Source organism: Malus domestica, chromosome 03, assembly GCF_042453785.1.
Source record: "Malus domestica chromosome 03, GDT2T_hap1".
NCBI lineage: Eukaryota > Viridiplantae > Streptophyta > Magnoliopsida > Rosales > Rosaceae > Malus > Malus domestica.
Genome location: NC_091663.1, coordinates 17,412,078 through 17,432,340, shown reverse-complemented (window position 1 = coordinate 17,432,340; position 20,263 = coordinate 17,412,078). Strand labels below are relative to the sequence as shown.

The 20,263-nt window shown below is 35.2% G+C and overlaps 1 protein-coding gene across 1 annotated transcript; it reads right to left on the bottom strand.

Annotated features, from left to right (window-relative positions):
• Nucleotides 1-13,338: 13,338 nt before the first annotated feature.
• On the bottom strand, nucleotides 13,339-16,266 carry LOC103425253 (aluminum-activated malate transporter 2-like). The gene is made up of 6 exons (XM_008363340.4): nucleotides 15,764-16,266; nucleotides 15,298-15,438; nucleotides 14,872-15,144; nucleotides 14,663-14,769; nucleotides 14,205-14,348; nucleotides 13,339-14,091 (listed from the first exon to the last, which is right to left on the bottom strand). Exons 1-6 carry the CDS (start codon nucleotides 16,047-16,049, stop codon nucleotides 13,588-13,590), a joined length of 1,455 nt encoding a protein of 484 aa, XP_008361562.1. The 5' UTR covers nucleotides 16,050-16,266; the 3' UTR covers nucleotides 13,339-13,587.
• Nucleotides 16,267-20,263: the final 3,997 nt, after the last annotated feature.

Sequence of the window (20,263 nt, the reverse complement as noted above, 5' to 3'; positions counted from 1 at the left end):
GTTGTAACCGACAAGGCAATTAGGCTTTTTTTTTTTTCATTCTAATTCAATGGGCTTTAAAGTCCCATCTTATTAGTCTTCTTATTTATTTCCTTACAGACTTTTTAGCTTCTTCCAATAGGAATTTTAATCTTCATTTAATCTGCCACATTGATACACGTTTGTAGAAAATTTCGTATTCACGCGTAGCCCGACCTTCATGTACTAAAACTGCCATAACTCCCTCTAGAAAAATAATATTCAGGAACCGTAAAATTCTATGAAAAATAGACATCTATGGCTTTCTAAGCTTATATGGTACATCGCCTAGTTCTTCCTAAGTCAATACAGTTTAATCCACGAACTCGACTGCTTTGCACAGGCTGTGCTGATGACATAGGATTGTAAAAGCCTTTTTAGCTACTTTTGCACTCTTTGCTTGTTACAACCTACAAAACACAAATATAATGTAAAACCTATATAGAAGAGTAAAACAAAGGTGTAAAGAAGGAGAATTATTATATATATATATAATAGCGAATTTACGAGCATAACACTTATCAACTCTAAAAAACAATTTTTAGTTAGGTTATGAGAGTGCGAACTCTCTTCCTTTGAAGTCAGAATGAGCAATGGCAGCACAGATTAGATCTTGGACATGCTCTATGTTGCGAAGACCACTACGTTGGTGGGAAGCGCATGTCGATTCCAAGCTGGTATGAGAATTAGAGGATGTTGAACTCTATTTTCTGCTGCGGCAGAAAAGATGGGTGGTTCGACGAGCATCGATTGGCTTTGAGTGGTCGTCTGCGGGAATAACCTGGAAGGCTCTATCAATTAGCTCCGGTTGGCACAGCCCGATGTTTCTCACGTCGTCATCACATTGAAGATTGACAGATGGAGCTTTTGAATCCTAGAAATGTTAGCTTCCCAGTTGTCATTAACCACAAAGACATCCTTGTACTAGTCTTTGTCGTGCCGAGCCAGGTTAGTGATTTAAGCTCCCTATTGAAGGCTTGGCCACCACAAAAAAATAATGCGTCTCTGAACTCTTTCACATGGTGTACATCTTGCGAAATTCATGGATCCTAAGGTATTCTCCATACCATTCATTTAGTAGTTCGAAGCATGTGATAATGCCGAAGGAAGAATGAGTGAAGTTGCTGAGAGCAATGTTGTAGCAAATCAAAATCTCCTTCAAGAGAATACAAACAGGGAATTTCAATCCTAAGTCCATGTACCAGGGATGGATTCTAGTACACGAATGCTTGAAATATTGTGGCCAGTTTCCCACTAGGCTTTGCATTCATTTAGCAAATCTCGGCTATGATGCACGAAGGTTTTCTCTTCTTCTTTGCAGTCATTCAGCAAATCCCGATGGTGATGTACAAAGTGCTAGTCGGGCAGGAAGAACACTGGCAGAAAAAAATTTCCATTTGACATATGAGGAGGAAATTTCAAGCAAAGGAAGGTAGACGACTTGGTGAAAATTTTATAATAAAGGCAAGGGTTTGGAAAGCTCTGAACAGTGGAGAAGGTAAAAAAGAAATCTGAATATATCTATAGAGGATATTTTAGAGTCATCTTAACGTTGAATCTGGATAGTCATGTCTCGAGATTAACGAATCCAATGGCCAAAATTAGTTAGAAACGTAAAAAGTAGTTCCTCGTTTCTTATGTACACACAACTAAGACATTCTCATCATTGCGACATTTATGGCATGATTTTCAAGAGTGCATGCCTAATTTTGGAATGTCTCAATTACTTTGCAATAGTAACAAGGCCGGATTGCCACGTGTCAAAAGTATTCAAAACGGTACATATTCTAATTAACTCCAAAAGGCATGGACTTTAGATAACTATCCATCCTGAAGCAGATCATCACTTTAAGATACATAGTTAGGGGCAACAATGATACCATCTTTTTTTAGGGCTGGAATATGGCGAATTGGAATACGAATATCTCAAAAGTCCGCTCATTTGTAAAAATGTTTTGCATTAAACTTGTGATTACTAAGTTGGGTTTTAAACCCTTGACAACTTATGCAATTTTTGTATGATAGTTTAAGACAGTTTTTGATATCTGGCCTAACATTTTTACACTAAATATGCTGAATGTGGAGTTAGCAAGTTTGTTAGTATTTAGTTAGAGTTGTTAGGTTTTCTATTATAAAAACAGAGTGTAATCATCATTCTTTCAAGTCAATATACAAGTCTCATATTTCTCTCTCTAAATTCTCTCTAGTTCATCTTTCTCAGTTACTCCTTCTCCATTTTCTATTCGATTCTCAAATATTTCAATGTAGTTAACATGGTCTTAGAGCCACCAGACCCACGCCATGGATTTTGGTGGTTCCACATCATTAGATTTCATCGTCTTTCGCAATAATTATTATTTTTTTGTTGAGAATGAATCACACATTGATGGTAGGATGGACTTGCATGAGCTTATAAGAGGTTGGGCTACTCTCCATATTGCCAATTGGTTTTATGGTGGAATATCAAGTTTCTTCATGGTATTAGAGCCAGGTTGTCCATGTGTGAAACCAAATGGTTACACATGCTCAACGTCACCTCGTTGTGTTTTGTACATGTGTTAGGCTTGAAAATTCACCACACCTGAAGGGTGTGTTGAGAATGAGTCCCACATTAATGGGAGGAGAGACCTTGCATGGGCTTATAAGAGGTTGGGCTACTCCCCATATTGTCAATTGATTTTATGGTGGAATCTCAACTTTCTTCATGGTAAATACAGTTAGCAAATTTGTTAGTATTTGGTTAGAGTTGTTAGGCTTTCTATTATAAAAATAGAGTGTGTAATCTAAATGTAGTTGGCTAATGGGTTCTTGCCTATCACATGTTCGATCTTATGCATCAATGAAAGTTAGTGTTAGAACAAGTGATATTGCATGCAACGTGTTCGAGATCAACTATTTGATGGATTGCTCAAGTCAGAGATTTAATAAAGGTTCTATTTTTAGTCCTCTATGATATATTTGGAGTTTGGATACGATTCAGTTCTGAATTCTTAGTTCAATTGATCTATGACCCATTCTTGGCTCGGGTTCTTGCCGTTCCAATGGAAGAGATTGTTGTTCTTGAAATTAACGGGTCGCGACCAGGTACAAAGGTGTGGATTGTCTTCATATCGCATCCTCATCAGGGTATGGATTGTCTTCATATCGCATCTTACTCATTTGGGTAGCTACTGCCATGTTGTTGGGTGAAATTGGAAGAGATCAGAGAGACATTGAGCTTCGGCGCCTTCGTCGGCTTCTTGGGTATATTTCTTTCTTGGTGTTGTTGGCATATTAGCTTTCTAAATTCTATTTTTTGTGACTTTGATCCGTACTCTATTCTCTATTATGGAGGAAATTTCAAAACTTTATGCGGTCCAAGTGTTTGATGAAATGCTCAGCTCAAGTTTTTTTGTTTTTTTTTGTTTTTTGCTTTTTTGTGAAGGTTATGTTTCCTCACTTTCTCTGAATTCTTTGAAGAATTGGAATGATTTCTTGCTACAATTAATTATGTGATGTGTGAATCATCTTTTCTGGGTTTCAAATTGTTTCTTCTGATATTAGAGTTCGATTTTGTGGTGAATTTTGGTATTGAAACATTCTTTTCAGTCAAGAATTCATAAATGTCGAATTGTGAAAAATTGAAGGCCTTTTAGGAATTTAATTGTGAAGGTCAACTATAAGAGTTCTACAAAATGGTTCTAGTTGAATACCAAGATTTCTAAGGCAATATGTCATGTCTGATATCTTTTCGGTGTTCATTGTCATATGACTCAGAAAGTTTTGCAGTATCCAATTCTGGTCTCTCTACTTCACTAATATTCTGCAATTCTGTTAAGGAGCTTGTGCAGTATTTCCTCCTTATCACAGCTTATAATGTCGAGTCCAACCAGCTCAGTTGTTAGCAGATATCTATTGTAAGTACGGTTATATGGGTCTTTGCAAAAGATGAAGTTTGAAGAAGTTGTTGACTTGATGGTAAATCCCACGAAGGGTAATCTCGAGTTATGAGTAGGTAAATCTCACGAAGGGTAAAATCCCGAGTTAGAGAAGTTGTTTCTGGTAAAATCCATAAAGTGCAATCCTGCGGTATTATAGTTAAGGTTGATGCCACACTATAGTTTGTTAATTTTTTGTTTTTGTAAACATTAAAGGCCGAAGCTAATGTTGAATGAGATTGTTGGCGGTAAATCCCATGAAGGTAATGCCGTAAAAAGTTGTTATACCGACATGAGGGTGTGCTACGACTACTTTGTAGAAGGTTGTTCTTGTGTGAAACTCATGACAGAGGACGAGGAATACATGGTGTCTATATGTAAGGCAATAGAAGAAATTTGGATTGTTTTCACATACAAAGGTTTTTGGTCAACAACTACAAAGAGGTCATGGGGTACACTTGTTTGATTTAGGGCTTTAGGAAAGCTAGAAGCTTCAGTGATATGGTTTGAGTATTTTTTGGCATTACAAATGATAGGCCTTGTAGATGCTTACTCTTTGTCGTATGGTCGTGTACAGAAACTAAGGATGAGGATAGGGTGCTTTCTTGTTTGTAGCAAGCTAATCCAAAGTTGGTAACTCTAGTCAAAGTGCTACATATGTATAGATGTTTGGATATCAATCCAATGGTGGTTTTCCAAAGTCTATAGTTTTAGTGCTACCATGTCTCAATTCTTCTAATCTCAAATTGGGTTTCTCCAGTTGAGATTGAGGGGGAATATTAAGGGTACCAGTCAGCAATACAGTTAGCAATACAGTTAACAAGTTTGTTAGTATTTGGTTACAGTTGTTAGGCTTTCTATTATAAAAAAAAAATAGAGTGTGTAATCATCATTCTTTCAAGTTAATATACAAGTCTCATATTTCTCTCTCTAAATTCTCTCTAGTTCATCTTTCTCAGTTACCCTTTCTTCTCCATTTTCTTTTTAATTATGATAGTAGCATATTTATGTGACTTTGTTATCTTATTTCTTTGCATTTACTTAGTTAATTTCCATTTATTGTAGTAATTTAAGCTATTTTCATATTATTGAGGGTCCATTTGTTAAAGATGATAATACATAGCCAAATGGAGCATTTTGGAGCAATTTTGGATTTGGATTGGATAACATGCGTGGATAGCATAGGCGCTGGACGTTTTTGGAGTTTAAATGGTGTTAGACATGTGCTAAAATCTGCAGAAATTAAAGTTGAGGCTTGGAATGCAAGGAATTACACAAGAAAGAGGAATCCTAGTTGAGAGGAACATTATCTTATCCTATCTTATCCAACATTATCTTATCTTATCTCCAACTGCAAAGAGGAATCCTAATCACATTCAAACACTTTCTACCTGATTCTTAGAGTCCTAAAATCACTCAAAACACCAAATCCCTTTTCTCCTTGGATTCAGCCATTCCCCCTATATATATGAAATTCCTGCAGTGATTTAGGGTGCGCTGAGCCTACCATTCATCCATTGAAGTTGCTGGAATTTTTAGAGTTCTTTCTATCTTTATTTTAAGTTTCAATGTTTATTTTAGATTGCTTTTCAGTTATGATGAACATGTGTAATTAAGTTTCTTTTTAGTTAGAGGTGAATTTGAAGCCATGATCATATGTTTTATATAAATTGATTACATCTAGTTATTGTTTCATAAAACATGAATATGATTTACTTATCTGCTTTACAGAGAACTTATTCTTGTATGTTTATTAAGGATGCATACTTAGTTTGCATGCAGGGATTTGATACTAGAGTATAAGAGAATTTCACCTAATCGTTATGAACTGATATTTGGAAGTAGTAAAAGTCACTAGTCATGATTGAGTTAAGTAAATCCTTGGCAGGAGTATCATGCTTTTCATAGTTACGAATGCTTTGTCAATGCTTATGATTTTCATAGAACTTAATAATCTTTAAGATGTATATCTATCATGCTTTTCATAGTTAGGGAACTTGAGAAGAATAATTTAGTTGTGTCGCAGAGTCCAATTCAATGAACTTAGGAAAATTGAGAGTTAATTAGTGCTGTTCACAATTAATTTGGGGCATTGTCATCCATGGTTTATAGGAAGAATAACTGGAAATTGATTTGTATGCATATGTTTCATGTGTGGAGAAGAGTCCTTTAGCTTTCCTTTCATCCATATTTCATTCACAACTTGATTTACTTGCTCCCCTTTAGTTTTGTTTTAATTAAATTCGTCCAAAATCCCCCTAGTCATTGTTTTGATGTTAGTTTAACTTATTTTTCAGTTTTATAATTTTAATTTGTGTTGATTAGCATCCCTTCTAATCCCCGGAATAGAATGATCCCTACTTACTCGTACTACGATTGCATAATTTATAGGGTTTAATTTGTGTGTTAGTTTCTACCACATCAAATTTTGGTGCCGTTGCCAAGGATTAGTAAAATTGCTAATCACTCTGTTTTTTGTTTATTTTTCTTTTGATATTTGATTTAGTTTTATTTCTTTGATTTCAGGAACTAGTGAAGCAAGACATGGCAATTGCTAATCTTCAAGCTCAAATGGCGAATCTTACTTTTATTATGTCGCAGTATATCGAAAGGTCCACAATGAAAAGTGTCCCTACATTTGGTGTGTCCTATAGGCAAGGATATCTAACTAATCAACATCCTCAATTAATTGAGATTGGTGGTTGGGACAGTGTCAATGCTTGGGGTTATCAGAGCCATAACCAATCAAGGAACGACTTATTTTCCAACACTTACAATCCAGGTGGGAGTGATCATTCAAATTTTATGTGGTGGGAACCTCAACAAGTTCAACAACAAGGTTATTGGCAGCCATCTGAGGAGTTCTCTTCAAGACCTATGCAGCCACCACAATCTCCCCCACAACAATTCCAACCAAACTTTAGTATTTCCGTGGATTATGTTAAAATTCTTCAAACACTAAATACTTCTTGTGCTTCTTTGACTCAGGATCTAGAAAACGAAGTTAAAGAGAAGGTCGAATTGAAAAATCAACTTGTACAGATCACAAAATTCATGGGAAAAATTCGAGAACAAAGCGAACTCTCTAGCTCCATTATTTTCAATTCGACGGGAGGTTTTGAAACTGCTAAAGCTATCACTTTGAGAAGTGGTAAAGAGATTGGAACTAATCAAAAAACGTCTAAACAAAGCCAAAAATAGGACAAAGAGTTGCTGTCCAAAGAGGAGGATGAAGAACTCAGCCACGGGAAGCTTAGAAGAAGCCTTGCCGCTGAAGGAAATTTTATGAAAAACATGTTTATTTGAGCAACATCTATATAGCATGCAATTAACAATTAAAGGCGGAATCATGCTTGTATGCACTCAAAAACAAAACATTACCCATGAAATTCAAAGCCTAGTAGTTAGGTGAACCAAGACTCAACTCAAATCAAAGTGAATTGAGAAATTTATACCTTTGTTGATTCCTCTTTGCATAAGCAAAGGATAATCACCCAAGAGATAGGGCCTTCATTCCTTGCTTCTTAGCTCCATGGATTTGGATGGAAGAATTGGTTTCTCCAAGTTCTCAAAGTTGAGAACCTCTAAGTCTCCACACCAAGGAAGGATTGATGAAGAAATGAGTGACCTAGAGGAAGTAAGATTGCTAGCTATGTTCCTCTAGGGTGGCCGGCCTCTTAGAGAGCAAAGAGAGCTTTTGTTCTCATCTTTTCTCCCAAAAGAAACCTTAATGAAGAAAATGCTATAAAGTCATATTTATACCTACCTTTATTGGAGTGGCAAACTTGTAATAAGTCCAAAACCCACTCCATTATCAATATGGCTGGCCATAGGGTGTTATTGGGTTGTTTGGGCCTTTGTGAATATTTAGTCATTAAGTTGTCATACAACTTAAGTCAATGGGCTTGACGTTCGAAGCCCATTGGGCCTTAAGGCCCAAAACTAACCCTAGGTCTTTTAACGAACTTTATTCGTTTAATTAATTAACATATTAATTAATCATTGCCATAAATAATTAAACCATTTAAGTATTCTTACTCATCTCCATTGTTTCTTCAATCTCTGCCTTACACGGTGTACGATCCATTAGGTTCCTTTTAGCGAGGCAGTGGGCGATTAGAACTCTTTCAAATCGATTGTGAATTGAAACTTACTTTCAATTCTCCCTTTAGTGATTATCCACGTTTAGGGCTTTCACAAACCATGAGTGACACCTAGCAGTATGTAATGGTTACCCAAGCTAATCAGAAGAGGTGGATAACCTATTCAGTTTAGGATTACAATGCAATACGGTATTTCTCTAATACAATACTCTTGACCACATTGTATGGATTGATAGTTTATTCATGTCTACTATCCAATGTGATCCATTTACTTATATGATTACCTTGAATGTGATTTAGAATGACTTCCTAAATCTCATTCATACTCTGGCCAGAGATTCTTAATCATATCATTGAGTATTCTCCCTCAAACGGTTTGAAGGTTAGAGATCCCTTGTTGCGCATTCACTTGCCTCCATGGCTAAGTGGCTTAACCCCAACTATGCCGTGGACACCCTCTGACGGAGTGACTTTGACATAGTCAAAGATCAATGACTTAACCACAAGACAATTATGATGCCTCAGGTCAAAGGACTACTTTGCATTATCCTAACCATGAGTTCTCATGTGACATGAGTATGAGAACTCCTCGTTGATCGTGTTCAGTGGACTCATTCGCTATTGAGCACCTACATGCTTGTCTTGGTGTCAATCACACCAATGACTCGAGACCAGTCACTCTCCATGAGAGAAGACACAAAACGTACTGATCTTAACGGACTGTCAATGCCCAATTGGCAATCCTATGATCAGGAACGTTTAGGATATGTATACGAAAGAGAATGGTCTCATAAATCTAACTTGTTTAAATTACATTCTCCTAATTACATATTCCTTGGACATATCGTTTAAGCATATAACATTTATATGAGACGGCTTAAAACAATAATCTTTGCCCTTGATATTAAACTAGATTAGTTTAACATGTAAAATGTCCGTAAAGTATCATCATATGATTGGTTTTAGGGCATATTTCCAACAGCCGCCACACCTAATCATCTCTAATCCTATTGCCGCAGCTACCCTAGCTCCACCACCATCCAATTCTAGTAAGGTTGTTCCGAATTGAATTCTTTCTGACCTTATTCGACCAAATGTATCTTTTCCTTGCAAGTTTATGCAATCTAAGAAAGAAGAAAGTGAAAAAAAACATCTTGGAAGCCTTCCAAAAGTTGCAAGTTAATATCCCAATTCTTGGTACAATAAAGCAAGTTCCAGAATGTGTTGAATTTTTTAAAGAGCTTTGTACAACAAAAAGGAGGATTCAAGAGAAAGAAGTGGCTAGAAAGTATCCAGAATTCATCAAAGAGGACGTACCTGAGACAACCATCCCCAAAGAAGTTGAATTTTATAACACGAGATAAGTCACCGCCCTCATACCAAATCTGGCTGAGTGTAACATTCCTGAAACTTTTGAAGTAGTCTTTGTCCTTAAGTTATTGTCGCAGCACACAGGTAAGCCACCTTCTCAAATTTCAATTTCGTTTTTTACTAACATGTTATTGATTTCAATGATTTAGGCACCCACTCTAGAATTCAAACCATTACCGGATCATTTCAAGTATCACCTTCCATTCAAAGATCAACTCCATGCCGTTGGTCATTGTGAGGATTAAATGGAGGTATCGTCCAGCTAGAAGACGTTAAAGCAAGCGCTTATTGGGAGGCAACCCATGTGTTCAAACAAAGAGACATTGGAATTTCCGGCTCCTACAACCAGATTTGCTCTCTTTTACTCTTCTCTTTATTGTTTTTACTTTGCTTTGATGGTCTTGTTTGCTAGTTATCTTTTATTGCTTTCTTGTTTAAGTTTATTTTTGAAACATTGAGGACAATGTTTGCTTCAAGTGTAGAGGGTAAACAGATTGTTTTTCATGATTTTTCTTCGAATTTCACCACCTATCACTACTAATGTTGTTATTCACTGTTTTAAAGTGTTTTATTGTGTGTCATATAACAAAATTTTGAAAAAAAATCGAAAAAGTTTGACAAAATACCAAAAAAAGAGTCGGTTTTGTTGCTTATTTGTGTCTTAGGGTAAAGAAAGTTATAAACATGGGTGGAAGTTTGATATGCTCTTTGGTTAATACTTAGTTGTAGTTGTCATTTACGAATTCACATGTAATCACAAAGAGAACAAAAATCAGTTTTTCTAACATGCTTGAAGGAAGAAACTCAAACTAACGCTATAACCCTGTGAGACTTAAGTCTATTCTTTGTTTGGAGAGTTAATAATCTGCGATATTCTTGTTTTCTAAAGTCGTTGCATGATCTCATTATTTCTTTGCTTGGTTGCTACTTAGAATGCTTTTTCATAATTTTAGTTCCAAATACTAGAACTCATGCCCATTTCATTCAAAGCGTAAAATTGATTGCGTAACAAATAATAAGATGAAGTTGTTTAGTCACAACCAGAGCCAAAATGCCTTATCCCTTGCATATGTTTTGTAGGTTTAACCTTGTTGAGCCTTATTTAGCCTATTTTCTTTGTTAGCCTGCATTGTCCCTACCTAGCCTAGTATAGGAATATCCATACCCTTGTTCTTAAAGAATAGTGAAGCATGACTTATTGGGAATTCCTTTTGATTTACGATTTGCAAAAAAACAAGTGTGGGGGAAGAATTTGTTCTTTTGAATGCGGTGAAGTAGTACTTATGTTTTATGTTTCAAAGAAAAAAAAAAGAAAAAAAAAAGAAAGAAGAAGAAAAACGTTGAAAAAAAGGAGAAAAGAAAAAGAATAAAAAAAGAGGTTGAAAAGACGTGAGAATGAGTTCATAAGTGTTGGTTGTTGAAGAAGGGTCCAAAAATGTGAATCTGACCCTAAAGTTGTACAAATCTCCCCTTTGTGTTTATAGTTAGGTGCTGCAATCAAAAGTTGAATTCGAAGTGTTGATTTCACTATTTTGCTTACTATCACTTTAAGAACCTTTGTTTATCCTTAACCTTTATTTGTTAGCCAATACCTTAGCCCCATTACAACCCTTAGACTTTTATTTTGATTGTTATGTGTTTCAATATGTGGAGTTTGAAATTGGTACGAGCATATGGAATCTCTAGTTCTTGCTTCTAAGTAGTGGCATTCCGTTCATGAGATCGTATACATGTTTGTATTAATAATTCTAGAAAGTGTCTTCTTTGTTATAATATATGTGAGTGCTATTCTACATGTTTACATCAATCTTCTCACATATACTTAGTATAGGGCGTTTAGTCGGAAAATCTGTGTGAAAATAGAGAGTATATCCGGTGAGGAATTGAGTGAATTCTCTAAAGCATGTTACTACTCTCAAATGTTGTTTTAATTGATTAAATGTGAGCTAGTAAGTGGTTACTACAGTTAAGTAGAGGCTCAAGAGTAAGGATGGCTAAAATCTATGTGAGTAGTGATTTTTAACATGTCATGTTTCATTAAAAATCCCTGAGGCAATTGTTGGAAGATTTAGGTTTTGTTTTGTTTTCTTTGTTTTGTTTAGGGACTAGCAAAAGATAAGTGTGGGGGAATTTGATAAGAGCATATTTATGCGACTTTGTTATCTTATTTCTTTGCATTTACTTAGTTAATTTTCATTTATCGTAGTAATTTAAGCTATTTTCGTATTATTGAAGGTCCAGTTGGTAAAGATGATAATAAATAGCCAAATGGAGCATTTTAGAGCAATTTTGGACTTGGATTGGATAGCATGCATGGATAACATATGGGCTGGACGTTTTTGGAGTTTAAATGGTGTTAGACATGTGCTAAAATCTGGAGAAATTAAAGTTGAGGCTTGGAAGGCAAGGAATTACACAAGAAAGAGGAATCCTAATCACATTCAAACACATTATACCTGATTCTTAGAGTCCTAAAATAACTCAAAACACCTAATTTCTTTTCTCCTTGGATTTAGCCATTCCCCCTGTATATATGAAATTCCTGCAGTGATTTAGGGTGTGCCTTGCCTACCATTTTTTTTTTTTAAACCGAAGATAGAGTAAATCCTTGCCTACCATTCATCCATTGAAGTTGCTGAAATTTTCAGAGTTCTTTCTATCTTTGTTTTAGGTTTCAATGTTTATTTTAAATTGCTTTTCAATTATGATGAACATGTGTAACTAAGTTTCTTTTTAGCTAGAGGTGAATTCGAAGCCATGATCATATGGTTTGTATAAATTGATTACATCCAGTTATTGTTTCATAAAATATGAATGCGATTTACTTATCTGCATTATAGAGAACTTATTCTTGTATGTTTATTAAGGATGCATATTTAGTTTGCATGAAGGAATTTGATGCTAGAGTATAAGGGAATTTCACCTAATCTTTATGAACTTATATTTGGAAGTAGTAAAAGTCAGTAGTCATGATTGGGTTACGTAAATTCTTGGCAGGAGTATCATGCTTTTTCATAGTTCCGAATGCTTTGTAAATGCTTATAATTTTCACAGAACTTAATGATATTTAAGATGTATCTCTATCATGCTTTTCATAGTTAGGGAACTTGAGAAGAATAATTTGGTTGTGTCGCTGGGTCCAATTCAATGAATTTAGGAAAATATGAGAGTTAATTAGTGTTGTTCATAGTTAATTTGGGGCATTGTCATTCATGATTTATTGGAAGAATAACTGGAAATTGATTTGTATGTATATGTTTCATGTGTGGAGAAGAATGCTTTAGCTTTCCTTTCATCTGTATTTCATTCACAACTTGATTTACTTGCTGCCATTTACTTTTGTTTTTATTAAATTCGTCCAAAATCCCCACAGTCATTGTTTTGATGTTAGTATAACTTAGTTTTCAGTTTTATAAGTTTAATTTGTATTGATTAGCATCCCTTCTAATCTCCGGAATAGAACGATCCCTACTTATTCGTACTACGATTGCATAATTTATAAGGTTTAATTTATGTGTTAGTTTCCACCACATTAGATTCTCAAATATTTCAACGTAAATAAGGCCTATTTCGTTAATGTTCATGAAGTCTGAAAATCAACTAGCAAACAGATGTCTTAACTATAGCAGTCTCGAGCCGAGCATTTCATAACTCGCTAATCTTGTTCAGTGAAATTTCCTTCCCGTAGAAAAATCATGACAACAAATTATTTTTCATGAAGGATTATAAAAGCGTAATCTTGTGGATGACGAGTTCATATTATTTTATTGTAGTTGGTTCATTGCCTCATGTAGCACCAATTCCGTCACCACTTAAATTTAAAATATTATTGTATATCTTTAATATTTAATAGAATTCTCTTTATCAATTAAAAGAAGGTGAAAGACCATTCTAACCTATCAACAAAATAAAAAAAATAAGAATCGAAATAAAAGTTATCACCAATATATATAGTGAATCACAGAGAGATATGGCTGGCATGCCCAGATAATGAAGAGCTAGGGGTCCGAGAAGGGCGGTTAAGAGTTCAGAATCAGACTTATGGGCAGATGAAGGGCAAAATGAGACAATGATCAAAAGCTGCAAGGGCTTTGACACATTTCTTTCTCCCTCTCTCTCTCCTCTCTCTATCTCTTGTTACCAAGGAGAAGGAAATGAAAATGGGGCTGATCCAATTATCATATGGCGCTACTAACTCTTTGTAATTTGGTTCCAATTTCCTTGTGTGGTTCTTGAACTTGTAGAGATGCTAATCGATCCATCGTGATGACATGATGCGGTCCCACGTTGCTGGAAGAGGTATTACATGACTGCAATGTTTTTGGTTCTGCACTCTTGAACTGCACATGTGGAAAGGAGGCCAGTTCCTGAATGGACTTCTCAATTTGTTCGGCGTAAGCAACGACGTCGCTTAGCAGCGAAGCAACGGTCACAGCGGGCACCATGTCTTGGAGGCGAACTTGATATCCACCCTCTCCTGCCGCTGCCGCTGCACTAGTCCTAAACATGGATGTGAGATTGTTGGCTGCAGCTCTTGATTTTGTTATGTGGGAGCTGGCAGCAGCGCATGGCTCAGTCATTGTTTTGAGTGCCCATGCTAGCTCTTTCAGTGCTTTGCCTGATTCTGAACTCATCTTCATGCACAGCTCCTGAACTTTGTTGCTTTGGATGTTCAATGGTGTCTGTAAAAAGTTTAAACTTAATTAATGTCATCAAGCAAAATGATTAATTTGCACAATTTCATTTGATATATGTCGTGCAATAATATGAAAATTTGATTAGGTACAATGTATACCTGGATTTCAGAGTTGAGGTAGCCATTGAGAGTTTCAATCCGGTAGGCGCATTGCTGGTTTAAGTTTCCGATTTTGAGATAGTGCCTCCAAGGATGACGGTACCTAAACTTTCCATGTCTAGGCTCCCACCTTGCAAAATTGGCCTGCAAACATGAACGTATAGTTAGTAGTATTAGACATGATGTTTTACTAGACTGAATTAGAACTGTTGATTATGTAGAGTCACTTAGTAGGATAAAGCTTTATTGTTGTTGTTAGGTGCTTTAGGATACATACAGTAGACCTCACTTAGTATTATTAGGCATTCTAGGATTCATACAGGTGACTCACTTAGTGGGATAAAGCTTTGTTGATGTTGTTGATTATGTAGAATCACTTCTGAATGTGAGATTCTGATTCACAGTCTCAAAACATAACGTTTCATATAAATAACAAAGATCATTATTTAGAGACTGACCTGAGTTTCTTCACTCTGTTTTGAATTGAGAACACTAGTATATCCTTGCAAATGTGCCCTATTAGATTCTCCATTGCCAGCTACTTTGAAGTATTCATCCCCAAAACCTGCAAATTTTCATTTTTTTTCTACCTTGTAAGTTTTCCCGACCACATTAATTAGAAATGAAAATTCCAGCAATGAAATATCGCATTCATCAAATAATGTACCTTCCAAGAAGCTCCCGAGCTTTTCAATGTTATTGGCAACTAAATTGTGCAGATCATCACCAGCCCATACCGGGCAAATGAAAATGCACACAAAAACAGCTGTAAAGGCACCTATGAGGATTGTCGACACCCTCTTGTGAGCCATTTCTAGTATCTCCTCTTCTCTGTATCCCGACACCGATATCAAACAGAATGTCAAGATAAAAATGAGCAGTCCATAGTCAAATCTCGCCTTCATCCGTGGAAAGAAACGTATAAATGTCACCGATGCAGCTGCATACAATGTAACATTCCATAAATTCCCAATTCATAATTTTACTTATAATTTGATGATATAATTTATCGAACGAATACCCTATTTCCTTTTTTCTTTTTGTACATAGAAAATGAATACATATGTTTTGTGATGGAATTTAGTAATTTTACCTAGTAGAAAGACGAAGATGCCGATGAGAATCGGATGACCTATTTCTCCAGAAATACTTGCCAGGTGATGAACACCAAATCCTAGAGCACCTGCTAGGAATGTGGCCAAGATCCTGTTTAAACCTCTTCCTAATGTTGCTCCTGCATTATAAATTAACATTGATTCGAATAGAATATCGAACGATTAGATTTCAGAATATCGCTCGAATAAGAAAAAAAAAGTTGCACTACAGATTAGCATCTTCTTAATTGGAATTATGAATTCAACTCACAAACAAGAAATTAAATTCTTAGATAACTTAAAACGAAAGAAAAGTGATTTCCGCACTCTTCTTATGATTGAGGAAATCAAATGAGAATCATGCGACACAAACAAGGGAAGTGGTGTACAATGAGAAACTAGGAGTGTGAAAATTACTACCGGAACGAAATTTTCACAATGTGATAATGGTAAGCAAAAACATACCTACTGAAAATTCGAAGACAACAACCACAGTTATAACAGCCCACATGGTAGTGTCACCAAGGCCGTTATAGACGGGCTGGACGTAATAGAGCAATGACACCAAAAGAACTGCTAATCCAACTTTAAGAGAATGAACAACCCTTCTGGGATCATCTTGTCCAAGCTTCTTTAATTTTATTGGAAATTCCACCACCTTATTCATTACCTTCCCACACAAACCCATCGACCAACTGCCATTTTCTCCATCATTGCGATTGTTCCGATCACAAATTGCTGGAGACGCCATTTTTATATTTGTATGCTTATGAGGATGAAGCACAACACTTTTCTGAGAGAGATTGACTGATTTTCTTGAGCTTTGGAAGTAGCTAGTTGTTCATATATAGTGAAAAAAGATACGTATAAAGTGAGGACGAAGCTGCCTCGAAACCGAGATCAAGTGCGTCTTAGTGAAAATACAGTTTTAAATAACTACACTTTTTTTGTTTCGTTTTTTACAGTACGATATTCTAAACTCTCTTAGGCCATATTTACATTATCCAACTGGCCGACTAGCCTAACTATCATAATATTTCTATAACCAACTGAACTAACATAGTACGAATAGGGAGATAGCTAGTAAAAATAAGAAAAAAATGTGCATAAAGAGATTGCTAACTACCTTTTCATTTTACCTTCTCTTATCTTTCTTATTATCACAATGTTTATATAATAAGTAAAACTTATCATACTTCAATTTCATGCCTTCAAAAAACATTTCAAATTAAAAATCGTTAGCATGCTATTTTCATCGACATTAAGATAATTTAGTGCTTAATTAATGTGTTGCTATTAAAACCACATTTGCTGACCCTCTTTCTAGTATTATCAATCGGTGAAGTTCACATCTATTAAAGAGGTGGCAAGCAAAGTGGTCAACAAAAGTGGTCCAAATATCATTATTCTTTTTCCGATATAATGATATATTTACACTAAGGGGTTGAGACATTAAATTAGTATAGAACTTGTCATTCATAAGATTCAAAACATATAGAGTTTTTCTGGTGAGTATCGTTTTATATAAGGAAAAAACATACAGAGTTCTTCTATTTATTGGTTAATTGAGCAGATTGCGAGCATTCACATCTCGATCAAATTGAACCCGGGAAGAAATCTTTCTTCATAGATACAATACATTCGTTGCTAATCTGAAAAAGATCTTATCCTGTGGGCGTGAGTGGACGTTTTTCATTCTCCAACCGATCCTTAGTAGCATTTCCAAAGTCAACCTAACCGGTTATCCTTGAGGACAGATAGTACTACGTACTGTGAACGCAGTACCGAATTTGTAAAAAGTTTACACGGATAATATCCGTATTAAATAAGTATTGTATTGTTAGAGCTAGGTAAATGAACGTATTTGCAAGAGCTGGCTAAGCTAGTATACGAATAGGACTTCCAACATCACACGTCTCGATCTACATCCGTGAGAAGAAAATAAGTCCTGCTGTGACGGTGCTGTCTTTGCATGGACAACTAGTATACCAACCCAACATACGTTACAACCTGATTTGTTTTCACTCTGCAAACACGAGTAGCCGTACCTACTTTATCATTTTCTTCTCTAATTTGCTTGAGGATGAGTGATTCGCAGCAGGAATCCTCATGGGGTCGATGAAAATTGGTGCACCGCCTTTTGTTTGGGACCGTCGTTTTTCTAAGTACGAGAGGTACTTAAATAGCTGGTCGGTAACAGATTGAGTTATTTATTACCAGCTTTCATGCACGCACTCACTCGTGTGCATAAAATATTTTTTGAATCACAGTATGTTATACGCAACTTACATGTTTTAAATGTATTTATATGCCTAAATTGACAAAAGAAAAGTCAAATATTTGAAGTAAATGAATAATCCTAGATCATGCTAGAAGAAACCCCTCATAAACCAATTAAAATAGCTGAATTCACATAATAAAAATCGGTCTCTATAGAATTTACAATAAGAATAGAGAAAATTATATTTAATGAATAATTGATTGAATCACATTATTGCTAGCCCATTGTGAGGCTAAGCCCACCCCCTTCCCTTTCGTGTAGATAATATCGTTTGTTAAAATAAATAAAAAACAATCATTTGACAACTAATTTAATCACATTATTATTCGCATGCGAAATACCTTTTTTATAACCAGCATTACACGTTTCTTAAGATGTTTTGAACGTGTTTAAAAATAGAGAAATTGAATCACATTATTGCTAGCTTATTGTGATTCAATTTTTGTCCAATAGGCTAGCACTAATTAAAAAAAGGAAAACAGCACAAAAAAATTAACTATTAAAAAACATTGTTAAAATGACGAAAATACCCCTGTCTCATTTGATGCTTTATTTTGGAATGCCTTTGAAGTTTTTTTGTCTTGGGGGCATTTTTGTCCACATATTTTTGTTGAAGCTTGGTGACACCAAAAACACTATTCACCTTCACGATATGCTACGCATGACCTACACGTTTTAAATGTATTTAGATGCGTAAATTGACAAAAAGAAAATCAAATATTTGATGTAAATAAATAATCTTAGATCATGCTAGAAGAAACCCCTCATAAACTAATTAAAGCAGCTGAATCCACATAATAAAATCGGTCTCTATATAATTTACATTAAGAATAGAGAAAATAATATTTAATAAACAACTGATTAAATCACATTATTGCTAACCCATTGTGAGGCTAAGCCCACCCCCTCTCCCTCTTAGCGTAGATAATATCATTTGTTTTAAAAAAAAATAATCATTTGACAACGCATTTAATTACATTATTATCAGTATGCGAAAGACTTTTTTTATAATCGGTATTACATGTCTCTTAAGATGTTTTGAACGTGTTTAAAAATAAAGAAATTGAATCACATTATTGCTAACCTACTGTGAGACACTAATTAAAAAAAAATTGTACCAAAAATTAAATTATAAAAAAAAACACTGTTTAAATGATGAAAATGCCCCTGCCTTATTTGATGCATTATTTTGGGATGCCTTTGAAGTTTTTTGTCTTGGGGATATTTTTGTCCAAATATTTTTGTTGAAGCTTGGTGACATAAAAAACATTGTTCACCTTTTGTGTTGGCTTTATATATAAAATTTATTTATTGTATTGTGACCCAGGCCGATTGTAGGATGCTACATTGCCCATAATTTTTTTAATCCTATCTGTTATTCCAAACCCTAAAAAGAAATCGAATTGTTTTGTTTGTGTGGGTTCAATGTTGCACACCTGTTCTTTGGGTAGGTGCTCGTGGAGCGCACACCATTGATATTGTTGATACTTGATAGAGATGGAACGTGAGCTTTTGATTTTGTCCTCACATGTGTTTTCTATTTTGGAAAAATATTTAGATAAACAGGTCACAGATATTAACTTATCATGATATTGTGATTGAATAATATATTGTCGCATGTGAGTTTATCTTCACATTATTCTGTTTAATTAAATTGAAACATTATAAGTTAACAAATTCGTTGCAGGCAAGTTGTTCTTTCTTTTGATATTGTGGATTTTTAAATTTCTCTTGTCCGAAGTTGATATTTGTGTGTGTTTTTTTTTTTTCTTAATGTCGACGCATATTGTTTACAATGTCAAGTAAATAGCACGATTGAAAACTCACCGGCCAATAAATTAGTCAAAAGTGATAACTAGCATACAACTACCCAAAGGTGTACGACTAGCGATACGAAGTTAACTCACAATTCAATGGTCCACCGAAAAGTTAGAGGGTTTAAAGAGTGAAACTTCATAAAAATATCAATTTAACTTCATTACTGAATCATCACCAAAAACGTTTTCGAACCTAAATCGCTTCTAGTTCCAAGGATCAAAGGCAGCAAGTGAAGCTTCAAGTAATGAGTTGCTGCATAATCGAAGAAAAAAAGAAGAAGAACAAGGGTTTTGACTCTAACGGCTAGTTTTGGTTTAAAGTTTTTGTTTGGGTAAATGAAGGACACGTGCACACTCCAGATTAGATCACTTAAAAACCTTAATGAAGAGCTAGGATTAAATCTAGAGAATGGTAGGTGTAATTCATAGTACATGTTTGTCTCCTAGCACATTTAGAGATAAGTTTGTGAGTTGGCAATAAACATTCCCTATATAAATCAAAATATGGCTGATGCATTTGCATAGCCTTGTAGCCGTCACAAACTTGCAACATTCCTTATCTCTCTTGTTCATTTCAGATCCCTAGAAAACTAATCAAACAGTGAATCAAAATATACAAAAGACACACTTTATCATGGCCTCACAGCCTAGTTGCTGATCTTTCTATTTTCTGGGCGTTTATGTGCATTTTGATTTCTTTGGGAACACTCATATAGTGTTTGAAACCCTAAGAATCAAATATCAAGCCTACAAATGAAAGGATTCTGTAGCGGTTAGCTAAAAGCTCTTGTATTTGATGGGGAAACTATGATTTTTGGAGGATAAGGATGACTACTATCTTCAAGTCTTATGACCTCTGGGATATGG